Source organism: Mobula birostris, chromosome 27 (genome assembly GCF_030028105.1).
Source record: "Mobula birostris isolate sMobBir1 chromosome 27, sMobBir1.hap1, whole genome shotgun sequence".
NCBI lineage: Eukaryota > Metazoa > Chordata > Chondrichthyes > Myliobatiformes > Myliobatidae > Mobula > Mobula birostris.
Genome location: NC_092396.1, coordinates 37711740 through 37732833, shown reverse-complemented (window position 1 = coordinate 37732833; position 21094 = coordinate 37711740). Strand labels below are relative to the sequence as shown.

Here is a 21094-nt window from a genome sequence, read left to right as displayed (position 1 = left end):
TTATTGGTTGATGTTACTGCCACCAGCAATAGTGATTTAAGGCAGGTTACTGTCGCCACCTTTGGCATTGGAATGATGGTTTTTGCCTTAAACAGAGGGGACAATGGATTGTTCCAGAGATACTTAATATAGCACATGGTACAATTGATAGAACATAAGCACTGGCACTAGTATAGTGCTGTGCTTCACACCCCAGCCACTTGGAACCACTGTAAGTGGTAACAGATTCTTTTGTCCAAAGGGCTCATTTGCATACTGGGACACTAGTGGCCTCATTGGGTCATCTAAACTTCCTCAAAACTAGAGCCAACTTTCAAAGGCACTAACTTCAGGACACAGCAAGTTATCAACAATCCCTACTAAAGAACCATGCCATCTTCACAGCTGCCAGACAGTAGGTACAGAAACTTTAAGTCTCAAGAACAGCTACTTCCTTTCAACCATTGGCTTCTTGAACAAACCTGCATAAACCTCAGTATAGCAACCTGACAATCACGTAGCATTACAATGCACTCTTTCCCCCACTAATTGTGTTCTTCCTCAATACAATTTGTCTTCCCTGTGAATGATGTACACCTCAAACATGCCTGAGGACACTACAAGTTTTTAAATTGCACTTAGGTACACATATACTTATGGATGACAGTTAACTCAATTTTGACTTTATTCAATACCCTTGTGTGTAGAAACCTACTAATGTTTTCAGAGGACCCCCCCCCCCAAAAAAAAACAACTCGTTCAGAGGAAAATAGCAATTTTCTTCCAACTACCAGACTTCAGTCAATTAATCACTTATCATTCACAACTGGAATCAGTGGATCGGGGTAAAGGCCTGCAGTCCTTCAACTGAGGAATTGCCTAAATGTAAGCAGATAAAAAAAAATAATCTATAACGCAGTTATATAACTGGAGTTATGAAAATTCTAGGGATCTCTTGATTAAACAAATTACAATGATTAGTTATAATTAGTTAGAATTCAGTTATAATTTCATAATGGATTACAAAAGTGCCAAACAATCTTCAAAGCTAAAAAGTTAAAACAAAAAAAGATTGGGTGCAAACTACGTAACATTAGGAAATGACTTTATCCTTTCATGTAAAAAGTATAATTTAACACAAAACTGAGAATGTGAAATAATTTAAAACAAATCTGGTCTGGCTGTAATAACTACTGCTTACAATCAAGGAATACTTTTTCAATGAGCTAATAACATTAGATAGAAATGTTAAATGAATTTCAGATACTTAACTGGCAGCAAACCCACCTAATTGTTATTGGAGTGGGTAATATATTTTTTTACCCAGTCCAATAGTTAGAAATATCCTGAATGATGAGAATTGTAAACATCCTGACAAATCTAAATATACAGGGTACTTACATTAGTAGACCAAAGCACCCACGTCTATAATTAGTTTTCACACGATTTAAAAAAATCAAATTAAAAGAGCCAAAACACGGCAACAAAATTAACGTGGATTTAATAGAATGATGGTGAAAGGTAGTACAAGTTTTGGTTGGGGTTTTAATCCCCCTATACATGATCAATTATGTCTTTAATGACAAGTACTTGTGATTGAAATATAGGTGATGTCATTGCTGAGGCAACATTTGAAATAGCATGCACTTTTACTCTACCCAAGGATAGTATGCTGAGGGAATGGCCAAGATTCTTAAAGAAACCATTTATACATATAAATTAGGAATAGGTCACTTGGCTCCCCGAGCTTTTAACAATTTAATAAGATCGTGGCTAATTGAACCAAACACTCCACATTCTTAACCTGGCACACCCTTGCATAACCAACTATTTTGTGAAGTTAGAGCTATATTGCATGCAAGTTTAGTTTACATGAAGTAAAAGTGTATTTTAATTTAACTGTAAAGTAATAAGCACAAAGAACCTACCTTATAGCCATAGGTACAGAAATCTTTGTCCCTAAGTAGCAAATTCATCCACAAAGGCAATATAATTGCTTGGTGTGAATGATACTTTGAGCACATCGCCCATTCTGAATAGCTAAAATACATTTGCTTTGGTTACGCATGTTTAGGTACTTTGTGAAATCAATCAAGGTTCTTTTTCAGATTTTGGTGAGATAATTCTACACAAATGCACATAAGCCTAGTTTTCCAAAGTTCATTTCAGACTTTGTAGAACCTTGACCATAGATGGGAGTGCTTTGAAGCAGCCTTTCAATCATTCTGGAGCCAAAGTAGGAAGAGACCAAATGGAAAATCAAGCTGCACAGAGCAGTTGATGAGAAGTCATCTTCACCCTAAAAAAAACATTATAGCAGACAGCAAATTATCAATTCTTAAGTTAGTTATTTTTTATGGTTGTTTCTTCATGCCCCTCTGCAGTTAATGTAAATCCTGTGAAATAAAATTACCTTTGAATATCTTTGGTAGATTTAATACATAATTTTCCAGCAAGGTCCAAGACATGGCACCTATTTGTTTTAGTGGAGATCTTTACAGCATTTGGATTCCTTTATAAACACAGTAGAAAACTTTGAAAATAGTGTAGGTATCTCAACATGGAATGCAGCTGAAAATTGCTTATCCTGCAGTAGAAACCATAATAGAAACAACAGGTGTTAAAAGGGGAAATCTTCCCAAAAACACTGCTTTAATAAAATTGATGCAACTGCTTCTCTAGTACAGCATATTTTGTCAGTTTGCCTAAAGAACAGAATGTATTTAAGGATGGGAGTCTATTGGGAGCTAAGAAAATTAAAGAAACAGCCCACATTGTGATCAAAAATCCTGTATACAAAAAGATTTACCACAGGTCTGTATTAGTGAAGAAAACCAAGATAGCAGAAAACCTAGTGCAGGTTTGCAAGTAATCCTGCATTAAAAAATATTTTATCATAGTACAAGTCAAATGCAACAACCCCTGGAACACCAGAAGTTTTAATGTGTAAGCTTGTGCCACATATATACAAAATATGTTCAATCATACTTGGACTGAAAAATCACCATAAAAATGTACTCCAAAAATTTACATCATGCATTGGTTTTACGACTTTTGAAGTATGACATGGTGGGAAGTGCCTTGATATAGAAGGCAAAATAAATGCAAAAACCTCACGTTGTTGTGGAACCATGTACAACACGTGTTCTTTTTAAATCACGGTAAAGATATAGGAAAGAATCTCTTTACTGATGCACTAAGTTTCAACTGAACGGCTAATGAATCACTTTCAGTATGTAGTCCCTACACAGAGGGAAACCACAAAGCCAATCTCACAGATGAGATAAACTAGTTAAACCTATTTTGGCAGTTCTGTGTTGGATACACGATAGCCAGGATAATGGGACCAAACAGCAACTGCCAGATAATAATTATCCTGGAGTCCCAATGGTCTTTTGGGCTTTATACTTAACTGGAAATGTTGCAAACTATTTATGCATTTCTTTCCTCTACTACCCATTCCAAGGACAAATCTAATTTTCTCAATATATTGACAATAATTATCAATTGAATGAATTCAAGTGTCACAATTATTTCTTTGAAACAAGAGGAATTGTCTAACCTTTGCCAAAGGATCTCCAACAGGTGAAAGCTTACATAAAGCCCTTCTGAGTGAGTTAAACATTTAGCTGAATTGGTAGGCTAAGCCAGCTTGGCTCCTTGCTGCCAAAGGAAGGAAGTATTATGCTACAGCAACTTAATGAGAACTAGAAGCCAGTGTATTTCCTTTATTCTTGGAGTACGCATGAGTGCAACCTAAACATGTCAAAATTAATAAGAGATAGGCTAAACATCTGCCAGGTTTTCTTAAATCAAACTTTTAGATGGTGCTGCAAATGAATTACAGCTTTTATAAAATGAAGTCATTTGCTTCGGGTGGACTATTGTGACCACAGATAAAAACCCCAGTTTAAATGCTTATAATTTTCCATTGGGAATGTCAACTTTAAACAAAATCTGACAAAAGTTCCCACTTAGAATCCCTAAATGAGACTTGTAAATAAACTTAAGACAACAGCATCAGTCAAGCAGTTAAAAATTTCAAAGTGATGACAAAATTCACATACATATAATAAATAAGCATTAAATACTTTCAAGCAGAACAAGGCAATGGCCAAGTTCAATATTCAGTTTGCAAATAATTTGCCCAGAACTGAATTGGAAACACCCAATATTTAAGCACAAGCTCAAAGATCTCTACAACATCTAAAAAGGTATTTGCACCGGGTTAATTGCTAATAATCTATAAAGACCCTGTAACAGTAGAAACTCCATTTTGCATCATTATCAAATCTTGTACTGCTCTAAGTTCATTTTTCTGCCTATCATGTCAGAATGCAGAGACAAGAATGTTCAGTCAAGTTAAATTTTTTATTAAGAATTACCTAGTGACATTAAAAAAAAGGGCTTCAAAACACTCTTAACTCAAGCAGTCATTTATTATGCATTCGCAATAAACTCGCAGAAAACACAAACGTACACTCTTGTCCAAGATTGACACTGTGCTCACCCAAGTCATCTCTGGCAGGCAGCAATGCCACAATACACTCCACAGAATATTGTTCCTTCATAACACCACATCATTTCACTTTTCCACACTTACAAATCAGTAATACAAAAATACATCACCAACCATTCGGCACACACAGTTAACAGGAAGGGAAGGGAAAGATACAAAATATCAGGGGTTGAAAACGTAAGTAAAAACATTAGTGGTCCTCTCTACAGCTTTTAAGGACTGACTGGATGACATTAATTTACAATTAATTCAAGTTTAAAGTAAAACAATTTTATTGTGCACTTTTCATAATTAGAATGGTTACTTCAGTTGGAACATAAATTTGCAAAGGGTTGAATTCTAACCTATAACTTACAACTGAATGCTCTGAGTTTTTGTGTTAACTGGAGAACGAAAATTTCTTAGTTTCAACCCCTGAAAATATTTATTTCACTGAACACATTCAACATTTTCCAATTACTCAAATTACAAGCAAATATCACCACTCCAAAGTCTTTTCCCTCATCAGCCACGGACGTCCTTTGTGAATACAAGAAAATCATTCGTACTGTATCCCACTTCTCCTCTGCATTCTCTCACCATGCCAAGGGATTGAGAGCCACATCTTGCCATGTTTAATAACGCCATAATGCAACACCAAGTCTCTGCATGCGCTCTCTCCTTCATCGCTCATACTAGCCCTCTCATTCGCTGGCACCACCATAGCATCAATCCCACACCAGGCTTCAACTTAAGTCATCACAGCTTTGTATTACATCTTGTTTCACAGGGCTGATAAACGAATCGATGAAAAGAACAGTAGAGGACAAAAATGGAACACCCACCGTGGTCCCTTTGAATACAACCTGCAACTCCATGCAGCCTGCAGTTATGTGGCGAAATGGTTTAGAGAAAGCATTTTCTATACATGTGTAGATGCTCATGCCCGGAAATCCAGAACATGCCTTAAAAAAAATTTCAATTTATGAAAACTCTACATAATATTCCATTAAACATAAGATCTAAATTTTGCACTCTTATTTAAAAAGATTTCTACACAACACTCTCCATTTCCTATTTGTAACTACCCAAACCATGATATAGTGGATACTCTTTCACATCCTTCCTTTGGTTTGCAGTGCTAGTAAAGAATACACTCAGCACTGAACGTTAATCCTCTTAAATTTTTAAGGTGGACAGTACAGAATGTAATTAATAACCCAGGGCACACAGATCACTACTGGACACTGATGAGCATTCTGTGCAAAGAAATCATATAAACTGGAATGCCAGTAGTTCAAATTCAACCCCGCAGATTAACAAGATATCTACAGCACAGGTCTTTTCTGATTTACCCATACTTTTCATAGGTGAAATTGTTTTGATATGCATAACATGAACGGAAGTGTTATTTGCCAGCATAAAGCCAAGAAAAACGTTTCAAAGAATCTTAAACCTGGCAATACTTAAAATTGTGACAGCCTGCAAAACTTATCCAATTATCAAGAAACTGGTGCACATTCCAACTTTAAAAAAAACTAGTTTTTAAACCGTAACTCAGTCACATACAATTTGTTTTCCAAAACCTCTGCCTTATAGATATTTGCTTAAACACCAAGTCAATGGGAAATCATCCAAAGTACGGTAGTCGCTTCTTTGAAGGGATTACTCCTAATTGTATTGAAGGAATAATGTCAATTTGGCTATTAATACAAGGAGAGAAACAGCAAAGAGGCATGGAAAGCAGGCGCAAATTATCCAAACTGTAGGTCAAATTATAAGCCTAGAAAGATGCAATGTGTGATACAAATAGAAATACTAAGTGATTTTTTTACAAGTCAATATCCTTTTTAAATATCTGCAAACCTTTGGATGATTGAACTCTACTGAAAACTGCCATTTTGCATTTGTAAAAAAGAACTGGTCAAGAGCATTCGCCCCTTCAACATAAAATGACATTTCACTCAGAAAATTAGTTTCTAAGGAGACAAATAATAGCCCTTCTGAGATACAGGTGCCACAAGTGCAAAATCGACATTAAAGGTCCACCATGGGTGGGGGGAGGGAGAGAAGAGAAAGAAGAGAAGAATTGGGGAATTGAATATAACCAGATGCAATGGACTACTTAGCTCGGGTTTCTGACATTTGGCCCTACGAAATGCCTTTTCACCAACTCCCTCCTTCATGGAAATTCTATGAGCCAATTTCAAAAAATTTCTATGAGCAGACTGGGAAATTCACCTACATTCAATGTCAGCTTTGTTCAAATACATGTCAAGTGCCAGAAAGACTGACAATGGAGACAATGCAGTGCCAACCACTTTGAGCAAATGTCTTCAGTGCTATTGTGATCGGCAGTCAATAATCGGGGACTGGTGATGGCGCTTGGTCTACATCATAGGAAAGAATTTGATTGAAAACACATTTTCCCAATTTAGTTTAGATTTGTCTCAGATAAATACCAAGTACATCCTGGGTTGGGAGAAAATATTCAACCAATCTAAAAAAAAGTCATCTTGGTACAATGACGACATTACTACAAAAATATGCAATTTAGCAAGGTAGAAATCTTTGTCACTTAAGAGGTAAACTGCACCTCACTTGAGTGGCTGAAATCACAACTTAATAACCTGTAACTGGGTTCCCCATGCTGGTGAATACTAACTTGGACATAGTATCAAATTAACGCAACTGGGGAGGTTGGGTTCTCAGGAGGATTAACAAATGTGTGCGTATACAAAGTACAGATCATTATGAACTAAAACTCATGACAGAACTACATACTACAGTACGAGTCAGGAACAGGAAGAAGCATTTCCAAAATGCAAGTTCGATTGCTTATTAGTGATTCTCAAAATTCACCTCAAGTGTCTTGAATGACAATTCCAGGTAACCACTAAAAACTTCTTTCAATTATGTAGCAGAAAAAGTTTGCGAAAACCTACTTTTGTTTTTACTTACCATTATTCAAATCTCTACTCTTTCTCCACATTTGCTAAGGACCTATAAAACTTACATTCCCCACCCTGATGATTTGGACTCCATACTGGATCCAAAACCAGAGCTGAAACCAGGACCACCAGAGTTTGATGCTGACCCCCAACCTAATGCACCCGAATTTGAACTATAAGAATTATTATTAGTTCCAAATGGCTGATTCTGCTCCCTTGGTACATTACCCTGATTTTGTTGTGGGTTTGCCCCAGCTGCCCCAGATTGGCTCTGTTGACTAGCCAACATTCCCATCATTCCCCAACTACTCTGCAAGGCTGCCTGGGCAGCCGCCATCATTGCTGGATTGATGCTAAAAGCCCCAAAATTCATTCCACCCCCACTCATGTTACTATTTGGACTGCCACCTAATCCTCCACCACCTCTGTTATTTCCAAACCCACCCTGATTGCCAAAGCCTCCCTGGCTGTTTGTGAATCGTCCTCTATCTAGCTGTTGTCTAGCATTCAGATGCTTAGGTTCTGCATTGGAAATATGCACGCTGACCCCTTTAATGATCAGATCTTCACCACACAGAGACTGGGCAACCTGTGGAAGAAAGCAAACCACAATGAAATTATGCAAGATAATAAATCATTAATGAATAAGCATTAACCACACAACTCTATTCAGCTCACAGCAATACAGAATCCCTCTAAGTTAACAAATAAGTTCACATTTTTAAAAACAGATAAATGAGAAAGCACTAACAGTGAAAGAAAAGGACAAGTACCCTTCGTACAATACTTAAACATAATTATTCCTAACCTTGCTCCCAGATTTATAGCAAATAATGACATAGCTCAAAATAGCTTACAATTATAGCTGTACAATCTGCCTAATTAAAGGCCAACAGCTTGAAAGTTCCTTCATAAACATGCACCTATAGTGCAAAAAACTAGAGCACTAAAATAATAAAAACATCAGGATTATGGTTTCAAAATTAATGTTGACCATATTAAATGCTTCTACAAATGCCAGATTAAAGCAATGAACAGTAAACTATATCACCTGGTAAAGTCCTGAAATTGGTCAAAAGTACACCATTTAGTTTGGTTAAGGTCCACGTGAAAAAAGGAACATTAAAGCTCAAACACACGGAAATCTGCAGATGCTGGAATTTCAACCACCACACATAAAAGGTGCTGGCAAACACAGCAAGCCAGGCAGCATCTCTAGGAAGTGGTACAGTCGACATTTCGGGCCGAAACCCTTCGTCAGGACTAACTGAACGAAGAGCTATAGCTCTTCTTTCAGTTAGTCCTGACGAAGGGTCTGGGCCCGAAACATCGACTGTACCGCTTCCTAGAGATGCTGCCTGGCCTGCTGTGTTCATCAACAACTTTTATGTGTGTTGCCCAACATTAAAGCTCTTCCACTGGCAATAAATTGGACTTTAACTTCACATAAGAGTAGGTCTCCAAACATGAATTAATGACCAATTTAATACAATGTGCAATGATATGGAAAAGTCACTAGAGACAAACTATGTGACCCCCACACACTTTTTGCATCATCTTTCATGGCATGTCACAATTTCGTACTTCACATTCAGGTCTGCAAATGTGATCAGATTATCAGATACTGCCTCAGAGTTGAAGTATACTATAAACTTTCGGTCCATTTTCCCAACTTTTTTCTCAAAACCACCTTAACATTTTTTTAAAAGCAGACTTTGAGAACTTACTGAAACCTTAGAAAACCTAAAATACGAGTTTAGCATTTCATGTTTATAAAAACCTACCTGGTCATCAGCAAATGTGACAAAAGCAAAAGCACGAAAAGGTTTTGGTATAAATACATCCGTCACATCTCCAAACTGGGAAAAGAACTGACGAAGCTCATCAGCACTCATGTCCTCTGTGCAACGACCCACGAACACTTTTCTGCTTCTTAAAGGCTCATCTGCATTTTGCTGCAAAAATAAGATTGCAAATCAGTTATCAAAATGTTTCTGAACACAAGAGATTCTACAGATGCTGGAAACCTAGAGCAACACACACAATATGATGGAGGATTCAGCAGGTCAGGCAGCATCTCCGGAGGGGAATAAAATGTCAGTGTTTCAAGCAGAAATCTGAAAGATCTCTGCATGAAACATTGTTTATTCTCCTCCAAAGCACTGCCTGACCTGCTAAGTTCCTCCAGTATTTTGTGTGTTAGTTACAATGCATCCTTTCTTGGTGAAAACAAATTTACTGCACAAGAAGGTTTGGAACCTCAATAGTGTTGGGACTAGATTATTTTCAAGGCTATTAATACTGTAACACACTTAAGTTACAATAAAATAAATCTGGCAAACTAAGAATAGTTAATTAAGGAGAGTGCAAGATCTGAGACCCTGAGGAAAGAGTGGTGACAAGTAAAAACCAACTGGTGAGCCAACTGCTGAACCACCAGAATTTTTGAATAGCTCAATGATTCAAAGTGCATTTATTAGTCAATAAATGTATAAATTATACAACCATGAGATTTGTTTGTTAACAGACTCACAAAGCAAGGAACCCATTAGAACGCAATTTAAAATAGAGACCAGCCCCCAGAGAGAGAAAACTGAAAACAAATCATGAAAACAATAGAAGTGAGCAACAGCAGCAGCACTCTGAATGAAATTGAGTCCTTAGATCCAAATTCCCAGAGCAGCCCGTAGTCGGTCCAAAGCCTCGGTATTCAGTTCATCATATTAGCAAAAAGTCCCCCAACATGAAACACAGCAGCCGCAGGTAGTCTCACATCCTTAGTGTTGTGGATAGAGAAGCCTTCAGTTGCAGTAATAGCTTCAACTAGACCCTGGAATTCCTTCCCCACTCTTCTTTGAAATTCTGTGGCATTTTTGTTCAACCCATTAATGAGTGCTCCTTAATTTTCCTCACACACCCCAAGCATAACTTAGTATGTTAACTAGCTACAGTGTTAATTTCTCCCAATTTAGAATCAAAACAGAACCATGATGCAGCCGTCTGGAATGCAATTGCTGCAGACCCTATTATTGATTGGTCAAATCAATGCTATTAAGATGATTATTTTACCTAATTTTCAGTATCTATTTCAGGCGGTACCAATATTCATCTCTAAATCCGTTTTTGATATTATTGATTCTAAAATTTCTTCATTTATATGGCAGAATAAAAATCCTAGATTAAGAAGAAATATTTACAGAAATCAAAAGAGGATGGCAGTTTGACATTGCCGAACTTTAGATTCTATTATTGAGCAATTAATATTCGATACCTAACGTTCTGGACGCAGGATTTGGATAAAATTCAATGTCCATGATGGGTGAACCTCAAGTGTGAGTCTGTACAGGGGTTCTCATTGGCTTCTATTTTAGGAGCTTTGCTTCCCTTTGCACTTACTAAACTGAATAAACAAACGATTAATCCAATAGTTAAACATACAATGGTTTTAATTTCGTAAACTTTTTGGATTGAATAAATTTATCCTGTCAAGCCCTATTATATCCATGTTTTTCTTCCAACCATCCAGAACTGATCAAGCTTTCCTTTTATGGAAAATGAAGGGAATAATATGCTTTCCTGATTTATTCATGGATAATTGTCTTGTCCTTTGAACAGTTGACTAATAAATATAATTTGCCTAGACTATATTTTTTCAGATATTTACAGATCAGAAACTTTTTGGAGGTTACTTTATCTACTTTTCCAATATCACATCAAATTGAGATTACAGAAAAATGTTCAGGTTTAAACCCCTATAAGAGGTTAATAGCAATTGTTTATGATTTAATTACAAAAATACATTTAGGTATGTTTGATAAAATTAAGAATGAATGGGAAAGAGAACTTCAGGTATCTTTACCCAGAGAGAAATGGGAGAAAATTCTCCAAATAGTTAACACTTCTTCAATGTGTTCTGAACACATTTTGATACAATTTAAGGTGGTTCATAGGGCCCGTATGTCTAAGGATGTTAGCTCCTTTTTATGGTCATATAAATCCCATCTGTGACATATGTAATTCTGAGGTAGCTTCCTTGACACATATGTTCTGGTCTTGCCCTACATTTTTGATATTATTTCAGTAGTTTTACGTATTGATTTACAACCTCATCTTATTACTGCAATTTTTGGGTTACCAATGTCAGAGTTTATTCATTTATCCAGTTCAGCTTGTCGTTTGATTGCATTTGTTACATTAATAGCCAGAAGATCCACTTTATTTAAATGGAAAGATTCTAATCACCCTGCAATATTTCAATTGTTTTCCCAAACTATAACATGTTTAAATTTGGAAAAAATTAGGAGTGGTACAACTGATCCTTCGGTTAAATTTGAAGAAACTTGGAGGCCATTTATTTAACATTTTCATATGATGTAAGTTGACCTTTTCCAAATCCTTTTTGGTAACTTTTTGTTTGTGTATAGAGGAGCGGAGTTAATGACAAATAATGATTTCAACCGATGAAATATGGCAGCCCAGTTTCTGTTTTGTTTTTTTCTAGTGTAGGGGGTAGAAACTTTTTTTTGAATCATTTCATGTTCAGTTATTAAGAGATGGGGAGGTTTAAATTAAATATGTTACTCAGAGTCTGTGTCTGTATACATTAACTGGTATTAATGTAATGCCAATCTCTATCATTATCATTATGTTTATCAATTTGAAACTCAATAAAAATAGATTGAAAGAGAAAGAATTGCTGTGAGCTGGAATTACTTTTCTTGCAACATATTCAACAGGTTTTCTACCTATAATTGGTTTCAATCACTTGCCCTGACACTCTTAAAACTCTCACAATCCTTTGACAATTAATTTACATTGAATGAGCATGGGAAGAATAAAAAATTGAAGCAGAATACAAACCCTATTTCCAGAAAAGTTGGGATATTTTCCAAAATGCAATAAAAACAAAAATCTGTGATATGTTAATTCAAGTGAACCTTTATTTAACTGACAAAAGTACAAAGAAAAGATTTTCAATAGTTTTACTGACCAACTTAATTGTATTTTGTAAATATACACAAATTTAGAATTTGATGGCTGCAACACACTCAACAAAAGTTGGGACAGAGTTAAAATAAGATTGAAAAGTGCACAGAAAAGTCATGCTACTGTGACAATTATAGCCACCTGGGCTCGGGAGTACTTCGGAAAACCATTGTCACTCAACACAGTCTGTCGCTGCGTCCAGAAATGCAACTTGAAACTGTATTACCCAAGGAGGAAGTCATACATCACTCTATGCAGAAACGCTGGTGAGTTCTCTGGGCCTGAGCTCATCTCAGATTGACCGAAAGACTGTGGAACCGTGTGCTGTGGTCAGATGAGTCCACATTTCAGCTAGTTTTCGGAAAAAACGGGCATCGAGTTCTCCGTGCCAAAGATGAAAACGACCATCCAGATTGTAATTAGCGAAAGGTGCGAAATCCAGCATCTGTGATGGTATGGGGGTGCATCAGTGCCCACGGCATGGGTGAGTTGCATGTATGTGAAGGTACCATTGACTCTGAGGCGTATATTTTAGAGAGACATATGTTGCCATTAAGGCAACGTCTCTTCCTGGGACGTCCATGCTTATTTCAGCAGGACAATGCCAGACCACATTCTGCACGGGCTACAACAGCGTGGCTTTGTAGATACAGAGTACGTGCGCTTGACTGGCCTGTTACCAGTCCTATTGAAAATGTACGGCGCATCATGAAGAGGAGAATCAGACAACGGAGTCCACGGACTGTTGAGCAGCTGAAGTCTTATATCAAGCAAGAATGGACAAAATTTCCAATTGCAAATCTATTACAATTAGTATCCTCACTTCCAAAACGATTAAAAAGTGTTATTAAAAGGAAAGGTGATGTAACACAATGGTAAACATGCCTCTGTCCCAACTTTTGTTGAGTATGTTGCAGCCATCATATTCTAAATGTGTGTATGTTTACAAAATACAATTAAGTTGGTCAGTAAAACTATTGAAAACCTTTTCTTTGTACTTTTGTCAGTTAAATAAAGGTTCATGTGAATTAACATATCACAGATTTTTGTTTTTATTGCATTTTGGAAAATATCCCAACTTTTCTGGAAATGGGTTTGTATTTAAGACCAAGGAGGAGTTCGAAACTCAAGAAAGCTTATATTAATGCAGTATGAAGCTATTAAGCATTTTATACCAGACTGATAAACAGCAGAACACCATAATCTGTACTCAAAGAACATGCCACCTGATTTCTCACCACCTTTTAACAACCTAATGGCTTATCTGATTTGCCATTATCTGAAATGGCAATACGGTATTGAGCTTTTTTTTTAAAAAAAAAGAGACTATTCTACATACAATTGACATGTGAATGTTATTGAAGAGCAAATTTCAGGGAAATTAAAGATACACAAAAAATAATAGTATTAGACAGAAGGTCTTAAACCATCTGTAAGTGTCAGAGCAGGAACAAAGAAAAATTGGCACCTAAACATATAGAACATAGAATAGTATAGCACAGTACAGGCCCTTCGGTCCACATTGTTGTGCCGACCCTCAAACACTGCCTCCCATATAACCACCCACCTTAAATTCCTCCATATACATGTCTAGCAGTCTCTTAAATTTCACTAGTGTATCTGCCTCCACCACTGACTCAGACAGTGCATTCCATGCACCGACCACTCTGAGTAAAAATCCGTCCTCTAATATCCCCCTTGAACTTCCCACCCCTTACCTTAAAGCCATGCCCTCTTGTATTGAGCAGTGGTGCCCTGGGGAAGAGGCGCTGACTATCCATTCTATCTATTCCTCATAATATCTTGTATACCTCTATCATGTCTCCTCTCATCCTCCTTCTCTCCAAAGAGTAAAGCCCTGCTCCCTTAATCTCTGATCATAATCCATACTCTCTAAAATAGGCAGCATCCTGGTAAATCTCCTCTGTACCCTTTCCAATGCTTCCACGTCCTTCCTATAGTGAGGTGACCTGAACTGGACACAGTACTCCAAGTGTGGCCTAACCAGAGTTTTATAGAGCTGCATCATTACCTCGTGACTCTTAAACTCTATCCCTCGACTTATGAAAGCTAACACCCCATAAGCTTTCTTAACTACCCTACCTACCTGTGAGGCAACTTTCAGGGATCTGTGGACATGTACCCCTAGATCCCTCTGCTCCTCCACACTACCAAGTATCCTGCCATTTACTTTGTACTCTGCCTTGAGTTTGTCCTTCCAAAGTGAACCACCTCACACTTCTCTGGGTTGAACTCCATCAGCCACTTCTGCAACCTATCAATGTCTCTCTGCAATCTTCAACAATCGTCTACATCATCTGCACCACCACCAACCTTTGTGTCGTCTGCAAACTTGCCAATCCACCCTTCTACCCCCACATCCAGGTCGTTAATAAAAACCACCAAAAGTAGAGGTCCCAGAACTGATCCTTGTGGGACACCACTAGTCACAACCCTCCAATCCGAATGTACTCCCTCCACCACGACCCGCTGCCTTCAGCAAGCAAGCCAATTCTGAATCCACCTGGCCAAACTTCCCTGGATCCCATGCCTTCTGACTTTCTGAATAAGCCTACCATGTGGAACCTTGTCAAATGCCTTACTAAAATCCATACAGATCACATCCACTGCACTACCCTCATCTATATGCCCAGTCACCTCCTCAAAGAACTCTATCAGGCTTGTTAGACACGATCTGCCCTTCACAAAGCCATGCTGATTGCCCCTGATCAGACCATGATTCTCTAAATGCCCACAGATCCTATCTCTAAGAATCTTTTCCAACAGCTTTCCCACCACAAACGTAAGCCTCACTGGTCTATAATTACCCAGACTATCCCTACTACCTTTTTTGAACAAGGAGACAACATTCGCCTCCCTCCAATCCTCCGGTACCATTCCCATAGACAACAAGGACATAAAGATCCTAGCCAGAGGCTCAGCAATCTCTTCCCTCGCCTCATTGAGCAGCCTGGGGAATATTCCATCAGGCCCTGGGAACTTATCCATCCTAATGTATTTTAATAACTCCAACACCTCCTCTCCCTTAATATCAACATGTTCCAGAACATCAACCTCACTCATATTGTCCTCACCATCAAGTTCCCTCTCATTGGTGAATACCGAAGAGAAGTATTCACTGAGGACCTCGCTCACTTCCACAGCCTTCAGGCACATCTTCCCACCTTTATCTCTAATCGGTCCTACCTTCACTTCTGTCATCCTTTTGTTCTTCACATAACTGAAGAATGCCTTGCGGTTTTCCTTTACCCTACTTGCCAAGGCCTTCTCATGCCCCCTTCTTGCTCTTCTCAGCCCCTTCTTAAGCTCCTTTCTTGCTACCCTATATTCCTCAGTAGACCCATCTGATCCTTGCTTCCTAAATCTCATGTATGCTGCCTTCTTCCACCTGACTAGATTTTCCACCTCACTTGTCACCCATGGTTCCTTCACCCTACCATTCTTTATCTTCCTCACCAGGACAAATTTATTCCTAACATTCTGCAAGAGATCTCTAAACATCGACCACATGTCCATAGTACATTTCCCTGCAAAAACATCATCCCAATTCACACCCGCAAGTTCTAGCCTTATAGCCTCATAATTTTCCCTTCCCCAATTAATATTAATGCTTTTAGAATTGGAATGCAATAGGATACTGGCCACTTCAAAAAGAAATAAAAAGCCAATTTAATTTGATGAAAATAAAAATGATGTAGGCAAATTTGTAATTAAACCAGTAGAAACCTTTATGTAGAGGTGCTGGAACTAGTCTCAGTACTCTCTATAAAACAGAGATAGGGAAACCCAAAGCTAGAACTCCCCTGACAAAGCAGTAAACCAATGTGTGACAGATGGCAGGTTTTAATGCAAGACAGAACCTGGCAATTATAGCAAACTGAAAGAATGAAGTTTTAAAAAAAAATGACAGACAGTTTGCATGGAAATAATTTGCTTTCAGCTTTATGTTAGCAACTTTTTTTGCACTCTAGAAAAATGTCACTACAAACCAACTAACAATCTAGTTGAGGGGGAGAAGTACAAGCTTTCTACCTTGGAATTGGGGAGTTTGCAATCACACCATCGTCCATCAATCATGTGTCGCTGTGACATCACTTTCACTTGAGTTTCATATTCTGTGAATCTGACAAAGCCAAAGCCTTTTGAATTCCCAGTCTTGGTATCTCTTTTCACCTGTGAGAATAAGTATTTAAAAAATATAAATAGGCGACAACTTGCTAGAAATCTGTGTACAGCAAGTACTAACTAATTTCATCATTTCTATTTAAAGTCTAAATTCAAAAACAATTTCAATCTCAGCACACCAATTAGGAAGAATAAAATCTATTCAACACAAACCCATGTTTGAGTTTGTACAAACTGCAATACAATCAAAATAAATGACAACACTAGCAGCAAGTAACATTGCTGCCTCACAGCTTTAGAAACCCAATATCCGTCCAAATTTTGGTGCTATAAGTCCATGTTTTTGTGATGACTGCATCATTTGAGTTCTCCCCCCCCTCCACAAATATGTAAATGATTCAGATTAACTGGCTACTGTAAATTACCCTTTGATGTAAATTAATACACAAAAGGATGATGGGCTGTGACAGAATAAATTGCAAGATTGGAGTTCAACAAGCTGGGAAATGGGACAAGTCAATGTGGAGACCGACAGGACCAACAGTCTCATTCTACATCATTGTTAGAAAAACCAAGATGCTTCAAAAGCAGTAAAATCCTAAAAAAAATATTTATGATCTGAAGTATGAACAAAATCTCAGATATCATTTATACGTAATAAACAATTTGGCCAAAAAATGTTTTAAAGTACTCAAAATTAAATATGCTACCTTCCTCCCTTACCAGATAACAAAAAAATTTGCAAGCAGAAATGATTTCCCAGTTTTGAATAAACTCAATAAAGTGCATAAACTGCAAAATCTACATGATACAGCAGTAAAATAGAGTTAAAATTTCAATTGTGTTGATGCACATGTTCATTTCTGGTATATCTGGTCAACATCACAAACTTATAAACACCCTGAAAACTTTAAATTAAATTGATCGGCACTTATCATTGAGAAAGCAGAAATACAGGTTTGAGGAAAATTTGCTGCCAAAGCACATATACTAGAACAATACAATGTCACCTGAGACATGAATCTCACCTGCACCATAATGACTTCACCAAAAGTACTGAAGTAATCTTTTAAATCCTGCTCTGTTGTCTTCCAGGGAAGGCCAAGAACAATAAGGTCTGATGTCTTCTGAACTGCTCTCTTCACCTTCACAGCTGAAGATGCATCCGTTTCATCCATTTTCCTTTTGTTGTCTAAATACAGTGACAAATATTTAAGTGTTTAGAAGGTGTTCAGCACTTTTGGATTGCTATTGGAAAAGACTATTTCAACTTTTAGATTGCTATGGAATGAAAACATTTTCAATATCATAAAACATCATGGAAAATGGAGCAGTGTACGAGTCATTAAATTATAGACATACACATGTAAAGAAAACATCAGCACTAATATTTATGCTCGTGCAGCATTTAAACTGGGTTCCATATCCTTTTTCCAATAAGTTACCAGTTAAAAATAATGAAAAAGTATTTTCCATCACTCTGAAATTATTTCCCACATCTGTTGCAGCAAATGCACAGAGAATTTGTTATTTTATCAATTATCCTGCATTTGTATCATTCCAGATGGATTCTTATTAAAGGTCTACCTGACATTTGTGCCCATTTTCTTTTAAAACTAACTGCATTCCTTTGCAAAAAGTTGATTTATCCTCCAACTCACTTTCCCATATGGCTCTGAATTGTTGGCAAACTTGTTCAGTTGGGTTTTAACAAATCTGTCAAATGAAAACAAAACCCCACTTTCTTCCTTTGCTTAATCAAGTCTCCTTTAGTTATAAGAACCCTCACCAATTGCCCTGCACTTCCCCCTATAAAGTATATCCCCAAAAATCCTCAATGCAGAATAGGGTGCCCCTTTTGATGAGTGAATTTGCCACTGTGTCACCAACTGACATCAAGTGAAGTGCCCTAAGGCCCCTAGTTTCTGTGACTTGCACCCTCAGAGCACACTAACAAATCCCACAAGGGATAACTTGGTTGGAGAAACCTCAAGCCATTGTTTAGCTACATAATGCCAGTCTGACATTGCAGCAATGGATGCAGAAGGAAGGAGACAACTCACAGGAAGGGCTTTCTGGACACAAACAACAAGAACAGTAGCACATTCTATATTTTAACAAAAAAGGACAAACAAATAATCAAAGGAACAGAATGCTGAAACTAGGACATCAGGCAGCATCCAGACAGAATAAACGTTTCAGGTCAAAAACTTTCAAGCAAAAGCAACCACCTCTGAACAGGAACTGAAGCAAGCAGCATCTGTTGGGGGTGGGGGGTGGGAGGTGGGAACTCAACATCACAGGTTCAAACCTACATCAGGACTATTGGAACATTAACAATTCCACCCTCAAGCACTACCCAATCCCGAGTTCCTCTAGCAGCTCGTCTGTTGCTCCAAATTACAGTATCTGCAATCTGGTGTGTCTACCTCATACTAGAACTCAGAAAACAGTGGATTATCCACAAAAATCTGATTGTGGAAATCTGAAACAAAGAAAAAATAACGTCTCTCCTACAATAAAAATGCTGGGAACGTCCAGAAATCAGTCAGAATCTTCGGAGAAGGAAACATCCCTTTCTCATCTATTGAAAGCTACCTTTTTTCTCCCCACATCAACAACTCACTGCACAAACCTAAGGTTAGTGTCACATTACCTAGCAACTGGGATAGATGCAAGATAACGTCCAGAAGTGTGAGGGATGTGCAAAGGAAAGGGTCTTGGCTTAAATCAATATCCCTCCATATATGCTGCACGATGCACGACTTTTGTGTGCCGTTGCAGATTTCAGCATCTGCAGTATCTGGTGTCGGGAACCGGAGAGATCTGTTACTTATTACCAGCACATTATATTCTGCATTTCCCCCTTTTTGTTCTATACTACCTCGAAGTAATTGTGTATAGCACGACCTGTCTGAACTGCTGCAAAACAAAAGGCTGCTATGACAATCATAAACCAAAGCTGTTCCTGCAGCCAATAAAGAGATGGAAGGAAAATAAACTATCTTTCATGAAGGGGCTGGAAAAGGAGGAATATTTTCCCATTCAGATTCTCCCCGATTTACAGATAATTTCCAACATAAATTTTACTAGGAGCACTAGCAAGCGCGGCCTGTGCCGGGGCCACCGATGGCGCCGCCGCCGTCCCCCATCGGGCAAGGCCGCACCTTTCGGGTAGTTGACCACATAGACGAGGTTGCCCCAGCCGTTATCAGGGGCGTGCAGAATGCCCTCAACCAGGCGCACCCCGCGCATACACTGGTTGTCGGGGTTGCGGTAGCGAAGGCCGCATGCCCCCGGGAACTGCGCCGTCACCGTAGAGAGCAGCACCGTGCCGTCGTCTTCCGACGGGATCTCCATCGGCTCCTCTGACTCCTCTTCAGCAACACGGATGTACTCTGCCATGGTCAGGCTGCAAATTGAAGGAACGAAAGGAAAGGAAAGGAAAGGCAAGGCAAAGTATGGCAAGCGCCGACCGTCCCCTCAGACACGACCACAAAATGGAGGCGGCTAGGGCTCGACAACGCGCTTTCAAACACTTCTGCGTGCCGCGTCACCAGTTCTTGGGCGAAGCGTCATCCGGACCCGTGCATGGCGTCACCAGCTTTTGCGTACAACGTCATCGCACCCTGCAGACGCCCTGCGACAATAAAGAAAGTTGTCGTTTGGGCTTCTTCTTAAGTGGAGTTTCATGTTTCTCGCTTCTAAGTTATTCTTTTTGAATTATTATTAGGTGTGGTGTGGGGAAGGATTGGATATTACCTGTTTCATATATAGCAAAGCGTTTGAGAAGGTCCCGCATGGGAGGTTGATCGAGAATGTTCAGTCACGGACATTAAAGATGAGGTGGTAAATTGGATTAGACATTGGCTTTGTGGGAGCAGCAAGAGGTGGTAGATGGTTCCCTCTCTGACTGGATGCCTGTGACAAGTGGAGTGCCGCAGTCGTTGTTTGCTGGGTCAGTCGTTACTCGCCATCAATATTAACGATCCTGATATGTTTACGTAGATCCGCAAATTTGCCGGTGATGCCAAGATTGGGGCTTTAGTGGACAGTGAGGAAGGTATCATGGCTCGCAGAGGGATCTGGACCTGCTGAAATAATGAACTGATAAATGGCAAATGGAACTTAATGCAGATAAGTGTGAGGTGTTGCACTTTTCGGTGGTGGTGGCATCCATTAGTCTTGCAAGACCATGGATCTGCGCCTGGAAGGTCTTCTTCTCCAGGGCGCAGGCCTGGGCAAGGTTGTATGGAAGACTGGCAGATGCCCATGCTGCAAGTCTCCCCTCTCCATGCCACCAATGTTGTCCAAGGGAAGGGCAAGGGCTGATACAACTTGGCACCAGTGTTGAAGAAGTTGCCAGAACGAGGTTGAAGGCAACGTCGGACTGCCTTAGGGACTCCAGCTCCGAATTTGTCCTCGGGGTTTACTCCCGAAGCCTTTCCCGTCAGTGGGTATGGCCGCAATGCAGCAGAGGTTTGAAATCAGAGTTTCCCTCTCTTAGATGGACTGCCATCCCAGACTGACGAGC

General features: G+C 38.8%; 1 protein-coding gene across 4 annotated transcripts; it reads right to left on the bottom strand.

Annotated features, from left to right (window-relative positions):
* Positions 1 to 1464: 1464 nt before the first annotated feature.
* On the bottom strand, positions 1465 to 20089 carry tardbpa (TAR DNA binding protein a). Of its 4 annotated transcripts, XR_011883315.1 has the most exons (8): positions 19728 to 20089; positions 17589 to 17752; positions 16468 to 16608; positions 9213 to 9383; positions 7873 to 8017; positions 5323 to 5442; positions 2393 to 2491; positions 1465 to 2278 (listed from the first exon to the last, which is right to left on the bottom strand). XR_011883315.1 is itself a non-coding variant. In XM_072244698.1 (6 exons), exons 1-6 carry the CDS (start codon positions 19963 to 19965, stop codon positions 5384 to 5386), a joined length of 918 nt encoding a protein of 305 aa, XP_072100799.1. In that variant the 5' UTR covers positions 19966 to 20089; the 3' UTR covers positions 4400 to 5383. The 4 variants fall into 4 exon arrangements, 2 of the variants coding, with proteins under 2 accessions (XP_072100799.1, XP_072100798.1); XR_011883316.1 differs by lacking the exon at positions 1465 to 2278 and having other exon boundaries at positions 2477 to 2566; XM_072244698.1 differs by lacking the exons at positions 1465 to 2278; positions 2393 to 2491 and having other exon boundaries at positions 4400 to 5442.
* Positions 20090 to 21094: the final 1005 nt, after the last annotated feature.

Excerpts from the sequence above, each read along its gene's own strand:
- tardbpa (XM_072244697.1), bottom strand. The coding sequence starts at position 19,965 with ATGGCAGAGTACATCCGTGTTGCTGAAGAGGAGTCAGAGGAGCCGATG. Across the intron at positions 17,753-19,727 it reads TGTGGTCAACTACCCGAAAG|ACAACAAAAGGAAAATGGAT; the intron begins GTGCGGCCTTGC and ends CACTGTATTTAG. Across the intron at positions 9,384-16,467 it reads GCAAACTCCCCAATTCCAAG|CAAAATGCAGATGAGCCTTT; the intron begins GTAGAAAGCTTG and ends TTATTTTTGCAG.